Below are 19,542 nucleotides of genomic sequence, written 5' to 3' on the forward strand. Positions count from 1 at the left end.
GCAATGGCTCCTGAGAACCGCGGTGCTATACCGCCGTTTTGCATGTGTTCTCCCTCGGTCTTGGTCATTTCGCTGCTGCCGTTCATTGACTTGAACCGCCAGCGAGTCACGAGACGCATGTCGTCGCACCTGCGGGTGACGTCACGCGCGGGAGGCGGGGCTGCTCCTGAGCGTCAGGTCAGGCTGAAGGCTGCCAGTCGGTGTGTTCAGGTCCCTGTCAGGGAAGCGCAGCTGCCGCAGCCTGGGGAATGAGTTTTATCAAGTGGAAACGAGGCGTGAAGAAAGATGAGTGAGTTCACTTCGTTCTCTCTCTCTCTTTTTTTAAATATTTAATCAAGCAAAACGCTTTGAGCTCACGGCTGTGACGTCACACTTCTGATTTAATGTAAACAAAGGCGTTTGAAGTAAATAGTTTGGCTTTATTTACATGAATCTGATCGTGTTTTCGCCAGTAGATTATCAAACAAGTTGGCATGGGGTGCATTGTTGTCAACCTGAAGCCTGTTGGACCACATTACACTAGTGACGTGTGGAACTGGCTTCCTGAAGCTCGAGGCTTTAAAAAGTCAGTTGTGTGCTATGACCTCCACTTATTCATATTTTGGGTCACTGCATGAAATGAGAAAATATTATGGAAACTCAAGATGGCAAACACAGATTCAATTTTGCTGTCATCCTTTTCAGTTAGTTTTCATAAGTGTACTTATCAAATGACCATGAATTTGATACCAAACGCTTTTGTACCATTTGTCTCTACATTTCCTTTTTGTATATGAAGCAAAGAACTGGACATAATTCTTCCCAGATTTTCTTCCATTTCTGGCTCACACACCACTCAGATTCACCTGCTTTGTGAAATGAAAAACCGGTTCTAATCTAGTTTTACTTTCTTTAACATACATTGTTCACTGATCTTTTGGAATCAAATGTTGACATGTATGCAGTTTTCAGTGATGCCCTGATAACTCACTATGTGGGAGTCAACTTTCTCATAGTCAAACTACATTGTCACAGCCTGCTCTTCATCCATGTGCGAAGTAGATGTGCTTTTAAGCGCCAGTTAAGTGTGACCAATTCTGTCAGCAATGTAATGAAACGGCCTTTTACTCTACAGCAAAAAGATTTCAGGATGTAACAGTGTCATGATTCGGTGTATTATTCATCAAATTATTCATTTTTAAAACGATGATGCAGAAGCCCACGTTAGAATCCAGAGAATCAACCCAAAATAACTCAAGGGAATATTATGCTACCTTCATTCAGTGAAAGAAAAATCTATACAGGAAGCACTGGCCGGTGAATTTGATCCAATAATAATTTGTAGTTTTATTTTGATAAAGTGTGATAGGATGCTTGTTGCCGGGTCATTTCTCAATATGTCGACTCTGGGGAATTTAACTAGAGTCCTCTCTCAGGTCCTCTCTGTCCTCTGTCCTTTTTTTCTCATTTAGATTTTTATTTGATCACACAGTGGATTTAGGTAGAACATTCGTTCAGGAAGCTCCGGATTAAGTCTTCAGACCTTACCCATTACATTACATTAGCAATAACCGAAAGTGTGTCTGGCGCTTTTCTGAATCTCATGTGAGTATATAATTCTCCAGGCTCTGTGTTTCATAGACAAATAAGAATGTTCTCACTTCTGTGCGACCCGCTGTCTCCTGTCTCTCCTCGTTGACTTCTGGCCTTTTCGCAGGGATGCCAACCAGGCAAAAGACATTCCTGACGGCCCAGACTCCCCGAGCCGGTACGTCCACTTCGTGCTTTTGTATCCTTCCAGTCAGACAACAATCAGCGCACATGGATTAAGCTCCAATTAGAAACACCTCTGTATTTTTGTCTCCAGGCTGGCGGTGATTAACAGCCCGGATCTGGATCCTGTCTTAACCGACTTCAGGTGAGGAGTCCAGCAGTGCAGGACAATAGAATTTCTCCGCCAAGAGAACTGATGACCAACATTTTAGAAACTTCTGTACTTCAGAATACAGACATGGCAAGTCTCCTCAAACTGGAAACATGATAGTGCCACGATTATGATGCCTAAAAACTAGGGGTGCGATTCGATTAAAAAAAATAAATCTAGTTAAATAGAGAATTTGTGATTAATTAATCTCAATGAATCGCAGTTTAATGGTAGTCAAGAAGCCACATTTTTCAATTTGAATGAATTTGGTATATTACTGGATCAAATGATGGAGCCATATATACATTTAAACAACAAAATATTGTTAACTCTGCATCAGTTTGACAATGGCACAATAAATCCCGATGGTGGCTATATTCAAGTTTTTATATCACCTTATTTAAACTAAAGCTCTTTTCATGTCTTGAAAATATTTGTATAAGAATTTCAATTTTATAAGAATTTCAAATACATTGAGAGTAGTGGAAACCCTGGCCATTGTGTAGCGAAAAACATCCCTGAACAAAAGCAAACAGAAGCTTTTGTTTGCTTTTGTTCAGGGATTCCTCCATGTTGTTGTTGTTCTCATCCTAGCTGCGATGTGTCTTGTGCATCAGTGTGATCAGTGGATCTAGATCATGCATGTTGTTATATCAAGTTAATTATATCAAAGTAAAATTGCAACTATTCTTGTATTCAATATTTAGACTTATTCATCTACGACTGTCATTGGAAGCTTGTTTTCGTCGACTTAGTGTTGATAATATCTCAGCGCCTCCTTTCAATTGTGTCCTCCTCTAGAGAGCAACTCTTTCATTTTCTCTTTCATCATCTGTGTCAGGTTACAGTTGCCGGACAATAACCATGAGCCGAACTCCACACATCCAACAAACGGGTAAGTCCTGGTCGAGAGCGCTTCCTGATGTCAAGACAAAGACAGTTGTCATGGGAACCGCTCGACTGCGAGCTCCTGTGACGACATGTCAAGTTACTGTCACACTCATTGACTCTCTAGTGGCATGTGAGGTTCATGACACGGTCTTTTCTGCTGTGTAAGACAAAATCAATTATTCACCTCAGCACTCTGCGAATGAGACATGATCAATTCTCAGTCGCTATTTTTCTACAGTCCAAGATTCAGGGAATTAACTGGAATTAACCCTTTCTTTCTGCTTAGTTCATCACTTTGACACAGCATTGTCAAGAATGTGATGTAATAACAGTGCTGCATTGTCTTGAGCTCCAGAAGTTGCTTGGTCTGTGGTGTGTGTTTAGGCATGGGTCATGATGGGATGGCAGTTTTTGCCTGGTGGCAGTTCAGATCTGGACCTGTGGCTTGATACGCCTTCCTCAACCTCACTGTGAGGATGTCAACCCAGGGACCTCTGAATGTAGCTTTGATGCTCTGAGATTGACAGAAGATATTTTACATTGTCACTCTATCGGCACACAAGGAAACCTGCAATATTTTGTCTCCTACAAGTAGAAATACCCTCAAAAGTCCTGTAAGAAGGATTGCAAGACACAAGAAAAGAAGGTCCAGACACCATATGTATTATAACAATAGGTAATAATAATACAAAAAAAGAAATAAACATAATCAAAATATTTTTGTATTTTTTCAAAAAGATTAAATAGTAGAAAGAAACACTTTTAGTTTACAGTAATAGTTCAAATGACAGCTATCCAACTCGTACACTGTTTTTTTTTTTTTTCAAACCATGTTTACTACAGATAATTTCCGCCTGCTTGAGGAATACTACTAAGTTTTCTGAAATAAGGCCAAGCAAACAAAGGATAAAACAGAAGAAAGAAATGCTTTTTCAGTTTTCAGTGTGTTCCTACTCATATGAGTTTTTGTTGAATCAGCCTGTTAAACCTCGTGTGAGTTTGAAACAGATCATTTTTACTTACTCAAGAAATGCTTCTAGAAAAAGTAGTCAAACAGTTTATTTGACTTTTGTGTGGTTCTGCTTAAGAGACTGATCACTGAGGTCCTCACAGTGCCATGACGCGTGAGATCGTGACGCACAGAAAATGGTTGTGGGCAGGAGCACAACTCAACATCCTCCTATATCAGCTGTACATATGGCAGACACAGCAGTCTGGCTCGCTGTTGCGCAGCAGGATCTTGGTGATACGGATGTTGATCTTAGCGTGCAGCTATGATTACAAACGTGTGAAAAGATTTGAAGCAAGCGGGCGACGAAACAAACAGGTCGAGAGGATGGGATTGTACCTTTTAATCTGTTGGCTTTGGTTATTAAACTTTAGTGGAAGTGTTGTGTATTTCTGTTTTCACTGTGCTGATATACACCACTGTCTTCCTGCCTGTGAGTGTGCGCCTCCGTGTGTCTACATTCACAAAGTACACTCAATGTCTGTCGCACCAAGGATACTATCATGCACACACACACAAACACAGGATCACACTTTCAAGCACTGATACACACTGTGACACTGTTACACACCTAATCACACACTAACTCACACATGTTCTTAGAGTGCGCTCATGTCCCAACCACTGCTATTGTTATCATTTGTCACACACACACGCATCATTACATGCTACTGCACAAACACTAACTAGAAAACTTTTACACTCACAAACACACTTGGACACATATCATACTCTAAATACAACTCATTGTTTTGCACACACGCACACAAGAGTGTATTTCTATCCTTGTGAAGTTTCCCCAGCCTCTCACTCTAAACCTAACCATCCAAAACACATGGTTGAACCTTAACCAGGACTCTGAACCAAACTTACACCTTATGACCCAGTTATTTTGAAGTCTTCATCTTCAAACTGAGACTTAAGCTCGTGGGGTCCAGCCAAGTGTTTTGCCAAGAATTGGTCCCAAAAGTAAGATAAACAAGCGCACACGCACTCTCATACACTCTCACACACATACTCCACCATGTTATCACCGCCTTGCACAAATGATCACACTCTTGCTCGTGCACTTTCAAGGCTCTGCTCTACTCTGGCACACACTCTTACACACCCACACACACACTCTGCATACTCCCTGTGGTAATGTGGCAGCACATGCAAACCCTACTGCCTCACACATCTCTCCGAACCAGCAGCATCCAGTTCCTAATTCTCTTCACACAGAATGGTGATCTTCAGTTTTAGTTAGTGATCTTCTTGTCAACTCCACTTGAGTTCCATAGCAAGTGGTGTGGGGACATGATGGATTCAGTTTGTCACTGAAAAACTGTTCACATGGTTGAAGGAATCCTCCTTTACTGTCTGAGGACAAGCAGAACAGACAGGGGATGAGTGACAGTTGAGATAGATGTGATGTAGCAGGGGAGTTTCTGCCCGTCTGCCTGCATGTTTTTCTGAAGCTGAACTTGTTGTCTCACGTGTATGACAGTCATCCCCATGTTATTAAGAATTGCTGCTACTGCATCCTCCTCCCTTCCTCCGTTCCCCTCTCTCTCTCTCTGTCCGTCCCTCTCTCTCTCTCTCTCTATCCCGTCTGCTGCTGCTATTCCTGCTCGACAAAGGGACACAGATCATTACACTGCGCTGCTGGAAAGGCCTCCTGGCTCACATGCACTCCCGTCTCTCCCTCACACGTGCACACTTTTCAGATGAAAATGTCAGATGAGAATCTTCTGAACGGGTAAGGCGCTCACTCCTGCATGTGTCCTCGCCGCATTGAGAGAAACTGCTCTTATGTGTGACAAGTTGCCTTGACTATTCTAGACAAGCTTTGTGTCGCAGCCTAATGTGACGTGGCCTCGGAACATCCTCTAGTGGTGAGGAAGAATGTGGCCATCAACTAGTGCTTCGTCACTCTGAAAGGGTGTGTGTCTGTGTACTTTGCTTCAGCACATGCATGGGTGTGCGATGGTTGTTTGTGTGCTTGCTAAGTGATTTTCTTGTTTGATTAATTTGAGTGCATTTGCTTCACGGATAATGGAGCTCACGGTACAGTACCTCGCTTCCCAGTGGAACTGAAATCACATGAAATGATTGCTCCCTATTTAGAGAGCGCTGTTGTGGTACATGAGGCAACTCTCACTCAGTCTGTACAAGGGGAGCTAGAGAATTGAACACTTCTTTACACTGCTTTATCCTGTTTCAGCAAGTGCTTTAAAGGCAGGATGAATGACTTGACAAAAATGCTCAGGCAGGGTTTTGTGTTACTTTCACAAGCTTTAGTCAGACACGACATATATTCATGGTTAACCGGCGACTGGCAACTCACAATGACTTGGGAGAGTTGGGAAGTGAGGGTTCAAATCCCAGCCTCCGAGGGTGTTTTCCCTCAGGCAAAGTCCTCGGCGCTACTTCATGATCCATTATAAGTTTCTTCTCCTAAAGACTGGCAGCTGAAAAGGTGCCCTTATATCCTGTATTGCTCATTATATTATTGTTCATTTCTTTCTTTAGAACCTCAAATAAATGCTGGCTACTTTCTTGCCGTCTTACTGAAAACATGTACACACAGATGGAGGTCCAGCCTGAACCTGCTGACTGACTCACTTGTGGTCCCATGCTGCTGTGATAGAAGGGCTTCTCACAAATGTCACCATTTCCTCTAGGGTGCAACTTAATTCATTACCATATTTGGGTGTGGTGGCGTTGTCTTGGGCTGCGTGTTAACAATGCAGGGAAAAAAATGAAGGTCATTACACAAGTCGAGCTGATCTTAAGTTTTAATTTGTGCGTCTTAAATTTCGGTTTAAATTATGGCAGTACTTTGTAGTTCGGTTTTTCAACATTGCTTGTTGAAAGACTGAACTGAAAAGTGGTGAAATAAGTAAGGGATGGATTTGTGTCAATTAACATTGTTAACATTGTGTCAATTGCCTCTTTTTTATTGGTGCAGATTCATGAATGAAGTGCTGCAAGCTAGTGTGTGGTGACATTTTCAGTGTGCTGCTGGTCATAAGGTCAGAGCAGCAGTCACCCGCATGTCATTAACCAGCCCTGCAAGACTGAGTGTGTGCAACTTCAGTTTGTGCCGGTGGCCTGTTTTGTGTTTTGTCCAGGCAGGAATGTGAAGTAGAGACAGTTTTTGTAATGGCATGACACTTGCTGTGCCCATCTCTCATATGAGGCTCTGAATAAGGGGATGACTGACCAACTGTTCTCCATGGATGCGTGTACAGACATTACTGTCATGAGATTTTTCACCCAGTAAGAATGAAGAAATGCCTTAGTGTTTGATGAGAAACTTAGTAGCAGTTCATTGTTCTTCTATTGTGCTGCTATTATTGTTCTGCCTGAGCTTAAATGGGTCATAAACCAGGAAGACAGTGGCTGCTTCTTTGGTACAGGCAACATCACAATGGTGGTGGTAATGGAGAATCTTCGCTCATGACTTGAGATCATGTGAGGATCATGTGCACCCCATAAGGACTGTATGGTCAGCGAATTTGCAGAAACAAGGCGCATCTTTTTTTGTTGACTCGCCACGTTCTTGGCACATATTTACTATTCTCTTTATAAGAGTGATCAATTTAAATGCTCATTCAACGGTGTTGGATGGAAAGTGATTAAACAATGATCATTCACTTCCTTGGGGGAACCCGTGTGCAGGTGCCCCAGGTCGGACCTCTCTCTGTCGCTGAAAGACTGCATGGCTGCGCTGGACCTGTTCCTGAGGAATGACTTTGAGGAGGCTCTGTCTCGACTGCAATCCAGGTGAGACAAAAAATATGCTCATTCATGATCAGTCAATGTTGTGTGTTGTGGAAATATTAAGGAATGTTCTGCTCCTATTTTGTGAATGACTAAGGTTCCTGTCAATATTGAATTAAGAATTACATCAGTTCTCAACATGACACAATACCTTTTTATGGTGATGTAGAATCTGGTTTTAATCAATTAAAAAGATAAAAATATGCGCCAAATTCTTAATCCTCTCCATTTAGCTATTGTTTTATGGTTCTGTGGCTGTTTCATATTCACAGCTGTTTGTCGCCCTTAGGGGGCTTTTTCTTCACTTGTCTCTAGTTTGCCCTCTCACACCTGCACAAGTTATCTCGTCCGCACAAGTCGCCACAACATGCCCCCCCACACACACGCCCCCACACGCATCCACTACAACTGAGATTGAAACTGAGACCAAAGCAGAGTGAGTGACAGTTGGTTGGTAGAATCGCATGGAAAAAAAAGAAACCACTGAGAGAGAAGTCTAACCACAGTTTTGTCATGAAGGTGACTGTGTGCCACTGTGTGATGGAACCCTGACCGGGGAAGATCGCAGTGTTCTGGCTTTACCAGAGATTATAAATGTCACAAATACTCTGGAAATTTTCAGATGGGAAAGCAGGTGAATTGTGCCGTAAGAAGAAAAACCACAGAGAGGTGGGAGGTGAGAAGATGTGTGGTTTTGTCTCAACTCTTGTTTTTGTGATTTTGTCACAGCTCTTGTTTCTAGTCATGGGTTTTTCAACAGCTGAATTTGACTGTTTGTTTGTGTGAGTGTGTGTGGGGCGTGCACAGATAGACGCCTGTTGCTTCCACTCTGACTGTAAAAGCACTCTGGTCAGCACCGTTCTGTGGAAGCGTGACCTTAACCCAGCCCAGTCTGAGTCATTATTTTGCTTCATTCATAAATTCTTCAGAGATCACTTATTTCCAAATCTATTTTGGTATCAGACGGGGCATTTGAGTTCTTGTGAGAGTCGTTTCCCCCCAACATGCTTCACAAGCCCCGCCACGACTCCTCCAACTCCACCTCGCTCTGCGAAGAACGGCAGTCAAAACCGCACTCACACAGCCAGTGTTTTCATATGTTTTATGACGACCTTCTTGGATAGTCCAATATATTATTTGGTCGTGAGAAGGCACACGGATGGACCTAGTGTGAGTCTGCCATTTCTCTCAGAAGGGAATACAAGCAGTGTGGACCAGTAATGGTGACCAACGTTGTTGTTATTATCACACCACAATGATTTGGCGCCTGGATGAAATTGGTTGGATAATTTATCAAGGAAGTGCAAGGTGATGGAGACAGTGTTGTTACTTTTATACAAATCAGGGGACTGAACATCCTGGACGCTTCAGTAGTTTTGTGAGATTTCAGATGTGGCCCTTGGAGCTTTAAACCTTGTCGTCATTAAATAGGAAAAAAACAGCATCAAGACACTGGATGTAGCCCTGAGCGACACCTGCTCTGTGTGTGTGCGCGTCTAGAGCGGTCTGACCCTTTCTTTGTGTGTGTTTCCATATATATCAGGTTACATGAAGACACTCAAGTAAAAGGGCTTGCACTGCTCAAAGCAGCAGATACCAGCCACTGACTTTCTTCCAACTCTCTGTTCAAACTTGCTCAGGGAAGCATGCAGCGTAATTATATTGATTCCCAGCAGTGTTTTGACTCGTTTATGATCTTTTGCTTACCACACTTCGACGTGAGGTGTGTCACTTTGAAATGCAGGAATGGTAGAATACCAACAAACACATGGACAAGTGGAGTCCCAGCATAAGTTCAAGTCCAACCCATATTTATTTGCTCAAGAGCAACTGAAAAAAAAGGCAAAATTAGATAAATAACTAGACTATGTCCATGACGAATACCAATATTGTTACATTACTCGTTTTCTTTATTTCTCACCCAAAAAGTTATTTTATTTGCAACTTAAATGTGAGTTTTTCCATAATCAACAAATGTATTAATAACATCAGTCTGTTGTCCAGTGCAGCAGGTCAGAGTCATTTTCTTGTGGCATTTTCTTTCTTTTATATTCCACAGGTAAAGCCAAGATTTCACTTCACTGCATGGTACCACAGGAACAATGACTGAATTTCAGGACAATTCCACATCTACTCAAGCAGCACACAATACAGAGGTTGACTTTTACTGTGTTTTTCAAGGAAAAATCCTGAAAGAAACTAAATGTCTGGAACACATCTGAACTACAGTCAGTACATGTCACCCGGACACCTAGGAATGGACAGAGTGTGGTTTACTTTTTGGGATTCAAAAGTTTTTATCGTCATCAATGTTAAAACATCACCCTTTACTTCCTTGCTTCTCTGCCCACTCACCTCAAGATTATTGCTTGTAAATATTGAACATGTAAATAAGGACCGTTTTCAGATCCGATTATCGGGACAAATTCCCTCAGAACACACTCTGGACCTGTAGACGTTTGGTATCATCATTCTGGATATATATGTTAAGTGTGAGGTGTTCAGTGCCCCTGACTGCTCTGCCATCAAGCACAGTTATTCTACTCAAACTGATTCCCCACAAACTACAAGGAAGTGGAACTCGTAACGTAAACGGTGAAAGGAATCATTTTCACCGTCAATCACATCCTGTTTAACACTCATGATGTCTGCATACATAAGACAGGCTTGTTTCAAGCTCTTGTTTCTGAGCTCTTGCTTTGGACCTGTCTGGAGTCGTCTGTACTGCATGTGAAAAAAACACTTTAGTGGCAACGGCATAATGGCTATAAATCAGTGGATTCCGATTTTTCACCCACTACTCAACAGCAGTAACGGTTCATTCATATTTCCTGTACAAGCCATGAAACCCCCCAAGTGTTTCTCAGTACTGATGGTAGCCTGCCCTCTGTTACTGTCATCCGAGTCACTCACTGACTGGGATTTCCCATCTGACAAATCGATTCATAAAATATAATATTCATGGGCTGCCTTTTTAACACCACTTACACTCATAAAGCTTTATTCACTCACAACGTGATTCAGGACTGTCACTTCAAACTCGTATGAAGTCATGTGACAGCTACGTGTGAGGCTTTAGGATGTGTGTGTTTCATTGTAGTCTTTGTGATGCTGGTTTTACTTCATGAAGAGCATTGATGATGATGTAATGAAGAATGTTGTCTCTGTTAATGTGAAATAACCAGATCAACAAGTTTTTCACAGAGGGAAAATGCCTGCCATTCCTCAGTCTTTTAAAGTGTTTCTTAAATAGAGGGTGTGATGTGACACTCCCACGATGGCCTTCTTATGTATGGATTACACTGGATAACTCACCTTTTGGAGGACCAAAGGTACATACTCGCAGACACGCCTGAGCAGCAGGAAGTGAGGGACAGTTACCGTGACTGTCCACAAGAGGGACTAGATTCAGACATGCCACAAGGAGGAGTGAGCTGCAGAGGATTGGGAGTGTTTTGGTTTGCAACATCACAGCCTGTGTTCTGTGGGTTTTTATTTGAGGTTCAGTTGTGTGTGTATGGGTAAGAACCACGTAGTGTCCCGCATAGCTCCAAGTTATAGCAAAGCCTGTTGTACTGTTTATGTCAAACGTGTCAAACCCAAGGCTCGGGGTCCCACAAGACATTTCATGTGGCCTGTGAAATGGCCGGCTCAAAATTTGTGCCATACTTATGACGACGTTGTGATATTTGAAGGTCCCAGCTTTAAGATGAGCTTCATCATCATTTGATTCAAACCTTAAAGAGTCAGCAGTTGAAATGCAGTTTTTTTTTCCTTTCGTGGCAGGACCAAGGACAGCATGTACCATGCACTTACCTATGCAACCATCCTGGAGATGCAGGCCATGATGACCTTCGACCCCCAACACATCCTGGCTGCGGGACACACCATGAAGGAGGCTCAAGCAATCTGCCAGCGGTGAGTTTTATCTGAAATACATAGAACCTTTTCAAATATTTAAATTGTCACATCAATGTGTTTATTTCCCCTCTGAATTTACGGTGAATTTAGGAATATAAAGTATACAAACTTGAGCGCTCTTTCTGTTGACCTTCATTTCAGATTCAGACAGTGGATTAGGTCACATCATTGGTGATGAAGAGCGATAAAGACATTTGTACACAGATTAGATTAGCCTGTCTGTATTCTTCTGTTGAAGACAAACGTTAAAGACATCCAAAGCAACAACACAACCAACAGACGGGAGAATAAAGGAAAATACACTCGACATAAAAACTAAATGGAAAAAGCAAATGTGTATAAATGACAGGTGAGTAGAGAAACATGTAAAACCAGCAAATGAGTACATCTTGCTTAGGGAAAACATTATTTATTTATTTTTATTACACCCAAAATCGCTTTTCAATATCCCAACCATGCTGGCAAAAAAGTGTGGTAAAATAGATGTTGACCATTCCCATATTTTCTGCTTGTGTCCTAAAATGTTCATGTTAAGGGAGGAAGTGCATCCAAAAATTGTTGAGGTTGTATTTTTGCAATCTCTCTCTTCTGATACCACATTCCTCGTAAAAATGATTTTTGTGGCTTGAAAGAAAGCCATCACCAAGAACTGGTACAGGAGGGAACACCAACACTAAGAGAATGGAAGACAATCATTTGGGGAATTTAAAAAAAATACGGAAGAAAAATGCTGCAAGAAATGGAAGAAATGGGTGAGAGATATAGTACATTTATATCACAAATGAAGACTATTATACGACTATATCTGTTGTAGAAAACAAGAATCTAATCCATGCTGTTTTGCATATTTATTTAATAAAAAACTCATAAAAAGGAACTAAGGTATTTGTTGTGTAGGCGTAACAAACACGCTGCACTCATTCAGCTGCGGGACTTTTTTCGTCTAACTGTTCCCAAGCACATTTCTTCATTTCTTCATTTCCGACATGCTTGTAAAGGATGTCAAATGTCAGATACGTGTGAGTGGCTTAGATCTGTCAAAGGGAGAGGTAACAGGAAGGATCTTGGTGAAACACAAAAGTAACCACTGTCTGTTTTTTTGTCTTAGACACCGCAAAAAGTCTGCCTTCTCCAAAGGTTTCACAGAAGGTGGGAAAAGTTAGACAAGTGCTTTATCACATTCAAGCTCAAACTAAATGTATTTCTTGTTTTCACTCAGAGGAACTCCATGCTGAGGTCTGCTATGCTGAATGTCTCCTGCAGAGAGCTGCACTCACCTTCCTTCAGGTACGTGGAGCTCTTTCCCAGGTTTCTGTTTGGCATATTTATTGTGTTTGGTTTCTTATCTTATGACATTGTTTCAGGACGAAAACATGATCAGTTTCATCAAAGGTGGTATCAAAGTGAGGAACAGCTACCAGACCTACAAGTGAGCCACCATTTCTATCTACTTTCCTCCTCCTCTATTTTCCTCCCACAGCTAAGTTTGCTTTCATCTTTTCATGCAATCCTGTCAGAGAGCTTCACGCCATCCTCCAGTCGACGGGCTACACTCATGGAAACGATCACGGACATTTTGAAGGAGGCGTCAAGTTGGGAGTCGGAGCCTTCAATCTTGTGAGTGGGATGAGTTCTATTGCAGATGTTTCTGAGAGGAAAACCCCCTCACACTGAGGCACATTATCATTTGAGATCACATGACCTCATTTCCTGTTTCTCTTGCCCTTCAGATGATCTCCATGTTGCCTACACGGACCCTGAAGCTTCTGGAGTTTGTTGGTTTTTCTGGTAACAAGGTGAGGTTGATCCAATTGGTGACGTCGTGTATGAAAATAGAAATAAATCTGTCATGAGGAATGATATGGCTTTGAATATGGTGGCTACTTTGTTTTCCATGAGACGTTTGTTAAGTTTCATTCGTGTCCCTCCGTGCAGGAGTTTGGTCTCCAACAGCTTCTGGAAGGTTCCTCTGAGAGCACCTTCAGGTCCTTCTTATGTAACATGTTGCTGCTGTGTTACCACACGTTCATGAGCTTCATTCTGGGTCGGTACACCCTCATAAGCACCGCTCCATGTCACAGGACCACGATCAACCTTTTGTTCCACTTGCAGGCACTGGAGAGGGCGACGTGGAAGATGCAGAGAAACTGCTTCAGCCGTATCTAAAAAAATATCCAAAGGTTCGTCCAGTTCAACGACTGTGTTTGCTGCGATGCGAGATTGAAATATAATCTCCCTTTCCTCTCCCAGGGATCTATATTCTTGTTCTTTGCTGGTCGTATTGAAGAGATTAAGGGGAACTTGGATGCAGTAAGTGACCACACAGAAGTGATTCATATGACAACATTCCTACATTAGATTCTATCAATATTTATTCAAAGATGAAATGCTGCATCTGATAGTTGAAGCATAGCAGATGCGTGAAACACAACAAAACATTGGTTAAAATCTACATGAAATTTCCAATGTTGTTCCTTTGTAAGCCTGTGAATATCAGCAAGGGATTTACACCTTTGTAAACTTGGCGTGGTTTTGACCGCCTCACATGTCGAGTTGACCCATGCATTTGTGTCCATTAGATCTGGTGGCTTGTGTGAGACAGCGTAATTCCAAAGTTCCATTCAGAAGTTGTTTTTTTTTAATTTTTATTTCAGGCTATCAACCGTTTCCAGGAGTGCTGCGAGGCCCAGCAGCAGTGGAAGCAGTTCCACCACATGTGCTACTGGGAGCTGATGTGGTGTTTCACGTACAAAAGACACTGGAAGATGGCGTACTTTTATGCTGACCTGCTCAGCAAAGAGAACGCGTGGTCAAAGGTGATCATGGTCATTGTGCACTCACCTGAATCTATTCCTCAGTATTTAAGAATTGTTGTTAGCTGTATTTGTATTTTTATCCCCTACACAACTTAGTGTTTTTACTATATTATTATTGAGACATTGCTGTACTAACTCCAGCCAAAATGTAAGCCGTGGTGTGAATGATGAAATGATGACTGCGCCCGTGTTTCCTTTGGAAATGGAAGAATGGAATGGAATGGGAAAAAAAACAAGAAACAGAATGACAGAATGAAAATTTCCCGTCTGCAGGCAACGTATGTGTACATGAAAGCCGCCTACCTAAGTATGCTGTCTAGTGATGACTGTCTAACCTTTGGGGAGACTGCCGTCACTCTGTTCAGGTGTGAGCTCACTCTATCTATCTATCTATCTGTCTGTCTGTCTGTCTGTCTGTCTGTCTGTCTATCTATCTATCTGGATTTCTTGAAACCATTTTCTCTCTGAATCTAGCTTTGTCACTGTCCACCACTCTCAAACATTGCTGTCTTTCTATGTCTATGTCAATGTAGGCAGGTTCCTGGACTGAAGCAAAAGATTGCCGGCAAGTCTCTACCAACTGAGAAATTTGCCATCAGGAAAGCCCGTCGCTATCTTTCAGAAAACCCCATCCCTCTCACTGCTGCCCCGCTGGTTAGTGCTCGATGAAAGATGAATGAACTACTCAATTGAATCAAATTGTACACTTGTTTTACACTTGGTTAAGAATGAGACACGGATCAAAGTTCCTCTGAAGCAAATGCTGAGTGATGTTGAGAGAGCGTGATATTTCCTGGCAAATTTGAGTAACTGAAATACTTATGTCTTTGTGTCTCAACTAGGAAATGATGTACATCTGGAATGGCTACACAGTCATCGGTAAACATAAAGACCTGACAGAGAACATGCTGAGAACCCTGGATGAAGCTCAGGCCAAGCTGGGGAACTGCGGGAGTATGGATACACTTTTTTCTAATGTTAACGTCAACCGACTGTTCAATGATCCAAGTTGCTCATTTACTGATCTGCTACCATCTTAAATGTGTGTGTTTACACGTAAGAATATTGACTGACTTTCCTCCCAGTGAAGTAGACATCACTTAAAAAAAACAATCACAGTCTATAGTGATTTCTTCATTTACCTTATTTTAACCAAGAATGTAAAATGTCTTTCTCAACCATTCCTGAAAATATACATGAGGAGATAGAAGCTTTCAATGAGGTTGCAAGTAACATAACATCTCATCCGTATAAAGCTTAATTCTGCATGGAGGACACAAACACGCTTTACATAGAGAAAAACCTGGCAGCAAATGTGCCTTTTTCAGTGGTCTTTAACTAACTCAACAGAGTGGCGGGAGCATTGCTGGAGAAATTTATTAACAATGGAAATAAATATATAACAACAGAGACAGTGGTAGGTGGAGGCTATGCAGAGAACATGAAGCAAACCACTACAATATATTCTGGCATTGGAATTCATTTCCCATTAAATGTTCAAACTTTATACTTGGGGGAAGTAACAGTCCTGAAGTCCAAGAAAGATATCAAAGTTCTCCAGGTGCTCCTGGCAGCAAGTATTTGTACAATAGTAGACTTCGCCTCTCAGTGATAAGAAGTGGTGACTATGGATGATTGATGCATCCCTTTAGTTGTAGATGTATTAATGTTCCTATCATTTCTCAGTGTAAGGATGTTAATATTAGTCTTCACCCCCCCTTTTTTCTCTTTTTTTAAAGGGGTCTGTCCTTTACCTGGTCTTTTGTGAAGATAATTTATGGAATTGTCAAACAGGAAACTTTTAAATAAAAGAAAAATATTACAAAGTAGTCTTTTTTCTAGTCACATGATCAGCTAAACATGCATGTCCTGTAACTGTGTTTAACAATACTCGTGAGTGGAATTTCCTACAATTGTACCAGCTTCTGTAACTGGATGAGTTTTGAGCTGATTTTATTTTTAGGAAGAGCAAACCAGAGCATCAGTGTTTAACATCTTAAAATGTGCTATAAAAGACTGCGACCTACACGAGGATCACCACACACACCAAGGCTCACGGTCTGATCAGTGTTTCTTTCATTGTTTGACAGGAAACGAATTCACAACAGACGACCAGTGTCTGCTGAGTCTTCTGAAAGGCCTGTGTCTCAAACATCTTGGGCGGCATGAGGAAGCAGAACAATATTTTACACTTGTACTGTGCAAGTAAGTCTATAGTCGTGGAAATGTGTGGTTTATCTTTGAATTCTTGCCTTGTGTCCACATGACTTTTTAACTGATGGCAATATTTCCTTTAATAACATGTCATTTGTGCGATTGTGCGACAATAAACCTCAATGCAACGAGTGGTGCTGCACTTGCTATTGATTTTATTAAAAGAACGACATGACCAGGAATAAACAAATTCTATTCATCCATCGTAGCGAGTCCCAGATCAAGTATGACCACTACCTTGTCCCAAACGCCCTTCTGGAGCACGGCCTGTTGTGTCTGGAGCAGGGGAGGAACAGTGAAGCCATCAAACTCCTGGAGGCGGCAAAGTAAGTTGTAGGAATGCTCACAGCCATTCATTGATTCTCTGTTTGTCTGAGACATTGTTTTAACCCTTGTTGCAGACAAAATTACAAGAACTACTCCATGGAATCAAGGACACACTTCAGAATCCAAGCTGCCTTGCACAAAGCCAAAGGCGTAAAAGAAAACGGGATTCACGTCCCCTCCAGTCCATAGCAGAAGAACTGAGACTTGTCCCGTCTCCAAACACACCACACGGTTTCATCCCAGTCTGTCTCGGTGTCTGATTCCTTTTTGACCACAGGAGACAGGCAGGAGTTGAATTGTTTTGCCCGTGCATTCAACACCTGCTGCTATTTATCTGGGCTCGATGGGACTCTTTGCCACGCCGTCAGACGTTACTCATCCTCGCGTGGTTTAAAGTCCAAAATGAAAATGTGCCTTTTTAAACTGTATGTCTTTAATATAGAAAAAAGAGAAGCAGCGTACATCTCTGCTAGAGAGGGCAGCCACAATGCCACTGTTTTATTTAAGACAGTTTTCTTTGTTCTTTTTTTGTTTGTTGTTGCTGATCCCCAAAACTGCAGATAAATAACTTTAACTTGACCTGCTCATCACTGTTTGTGGACACTGGCCCTGTTTATCACACGATTGCTGATAAAGATCTGAGCAGTGTGACCTCACGTGTGGCTCTACATGAGCCTTGTGTGGTCATGTTTCCTCCTACGCTGGCTCAAAGTAACTTCCTGTCTCCAAACACAAAATCTAGCAGATATTTGTTCTAGAGATACCAGGCAAAGAGAGCGCTTTCTCCTAGCTGTGAGTTGGTCGGCAAACTGAGCAAACTCGTGATCGTCACTGATCTGATCAAAGTTTGACAATACTTCCGAAAAACCCCCATCTGTACACAACTCAATGTACTCAAACCAATACTGAATCCAAGTGTCTTGTATTTAAACTCCATCCGACCTGAATGAGAAGCAGGCCACCCGTGTGTGTGGTTTTCATATTTTTGCATTAAAATTATTTGGGGTGCCTTTACACACAGTTATTGTATTTTTATTATCTGATATTTATCTGAGGGTGAAAGAAGTGGCCGTGTGTAGGAGAACCACTGTGTGGGGTTAAAACCCAAACCTGAATCCAAAGAGAAACCCACCAGTTCCATGCTTGAAAAGTTACCACGTTACATCATTTTTGTCAACAAAATGTAAAATGTTTTATGTGAGACGATTATTCCTTTGGTATCAAGGCACTTAAAGGCAAATGAAAAGCCTCTCAGTTCACCTTTGATTTGGCTACGCAAGAGATGATACATTTGTCTGTTGCAAGTCTTAAGTTGATGAGCCTCTGATATCAAAGTGTTGTGTGTGTTGAATGTTTTCTATCCCTTATCTCGCTGTCCGATGGGCTGACCTTCGTTTGAGTGACTGCTTCATGAGCTCCGTCTTCTCGGATGATGTGTCTGATGAATGCTAAGAGGGCCGTTTTCATTGGTGCAACCCACATGCTCGAGTGTATTGACCATCCCACAACAGCATGTTCCTCACAAATGTTTTAAAGCAGTAAAAATATTTGCTACAGGGAATGGAGTTTCAACCAAACACTAATGTCCTTCATCCTTGGATGGCTCCTAAGAGGGGGTCACCACATCCCCCTTTCCTCATCCCCTATGTATGTCAGCTGTCTTCATCTGTTTCCAAGTCTTTCCAAGAACAGGGAGCTTCATCTTCATGTCGTCTTGTAATGTTTCATCAAAGTCATCTCCATTTGTCCCATTTTTCAAGAACAAAACTTGAGTGAGCACCTTCTAGTTGAAGCAGACTTACACATTAATCTCCTACTGGATGTGAGCCATATTACATGTCTGTGACACGATACAAAGTGTGACAATAATTGGACATAAACGGTACTGTTGCCCAAATGTGACATTACATCTGGCAACTGTGTCAACTATGGCATTGTTACAGTTGTGGTCTTCCCACAGAGTGTTGTATATAGGTCAGCCATGTCAACCCTCCGGAGGTTTAGTTGAGGTGTTTTAAAAAGTTGTCCTGTTTTAAGAGGACAGATGAATGTGTCTTTTAGAAAGGCGGACTTCCTTCTTTTCTCCTCCCGGTGTTTGGGAAGAACTCCAGCAGCACTTCAGCTGAGACACACGGCCTATTCACACTCATTCAGGAAGGACTCTGTGTTCTTTGGCGTGCTCCATCTTCAGCAATGTTAAGAGCGTGAACCACAAATACTTCCTGCTTTCTGAGGAGCTAATTATCATCCCTACCGTACTAGAATCAGCAGTAATCTCTTCACAATATCAATGGCGAATTACATGATATTCTGTTTTGTCTCACTATTCAATGAATGACGGACGCAGACTGGTACTGTTTCAGGTGTTGAGTACAATTGAGTTGAGGTTCAACTGGAGACTTGTATAGTGGTGTGGTGTGTTTACAATAGTGCACAAAAAGAATAACCAACAACCCCGATCCCCTTGTTTTGATAATCTAGACAATTTGGTGGCATTGAAATATTTATCATCAGCACATTCTGAGAGGAAATCATGTACATATAAAATGTTTTAATGTAAGATAAATTGATGAACAGCATTTTGTGTCGTCTTTTTGTTTGCATGCGTGACAGAACACAGTTTGACGTTGTCATGCTGTGTCAGCTCTTACCGTGAGGTGTGAGTAAGTACGGCGATTTTCCAATGAAATACT

At 41.8% G+C, this 19,542-nt stretch overlaps 1 protein-coding gene across 5 annotated transcripts; it reads left to right on the top strand.

Moving 5' to 3' along the window:
- The first annotated feature begins 10 nt into the window (after nucleotides 1-10).
- ttc39a (tetratricopeptide repeat domain 39A) lies at nucleotides 11-19,395 on the top strand. Of its 5 annotated transcripts, XM_053856062.1 has the most exons (21): nucleotides 11-289; nucleotides 1,697-1,747; nucleotides 1,847-1,897; nucleotides 2,745-2,798; nucleotides 7,470-7,574; nucleotides 11,358-11,489; nucleotides 12,601-12,641; nucleotides 12,712-12,779; nucleotides 12,857-12,921; nucleotides 13,010-13,109; nucleotides 13,223-13,288; nucleotides 13,428-13,536; nucleotides 13,605-13,672; nucleotides 13,743-13,802; nucleotides 14,147-14,308; nucleotides 14,582-14,673; nucleotides 14,842-14,962; nucleotides 15,151-15,262; nucleotides 16,399-16,513; nucleotides 16,732-16,848; nucleotides 16,924-19,395. In XM_053856062.1, exons 1-21 carry the CDS (start codon nucleotides 249-251, stop codon nucleotides 17,036-17,038), a joined length of 1,845 nt encoding a protein of 614 aa, XP_053712037.1. In that variant the 5' UTR covers nucleotides 11-248; the 3' UTR covers nucleotides 17,039-19,395. The 5 variants fall into 5 exon arrangements, with proteins under 5 accessions (XP_053712037.1, XP_053712046.1, XP_053712063.1 ...); XM_053856071.1 differs by lacking the exons at nucleotides 11-289; nucleotides 1,697-1,747; nucleotides 1,847-1,897; nucleotides 2,745-2,798 and adding an exon at nucleotides 5,101-5,544; XM_053856088.1 differs by lacking the exons at nucleotides 11-289; nucleotides 1,697-1,747; nucleotides 1,847-1,897; nucleotides 2,745-2,798; nucleotides 7,470-7,574 and adding an exon at nucleotides 7,964-8,007.
- Nucleotides 19,396-19,542: the final 147 nt, after the last annotated feature.

This window comes from Synchiropus splendidus, chromosome 1, assembly GCF_027744825.2.
Source record: "Synchiropus splendidus isolate RoL2022-P1 chromosome 1, RoL_Sspl_1.0, whole genome shotgun sequence".
In the NCBI taxonomy this organism is placed as follows: Eukaryota; Metazoa; Chordata; class Actinopteri; order Syngnathiformes; family Callionymidae; genus Synchiropus; species Synchiropus splendidus.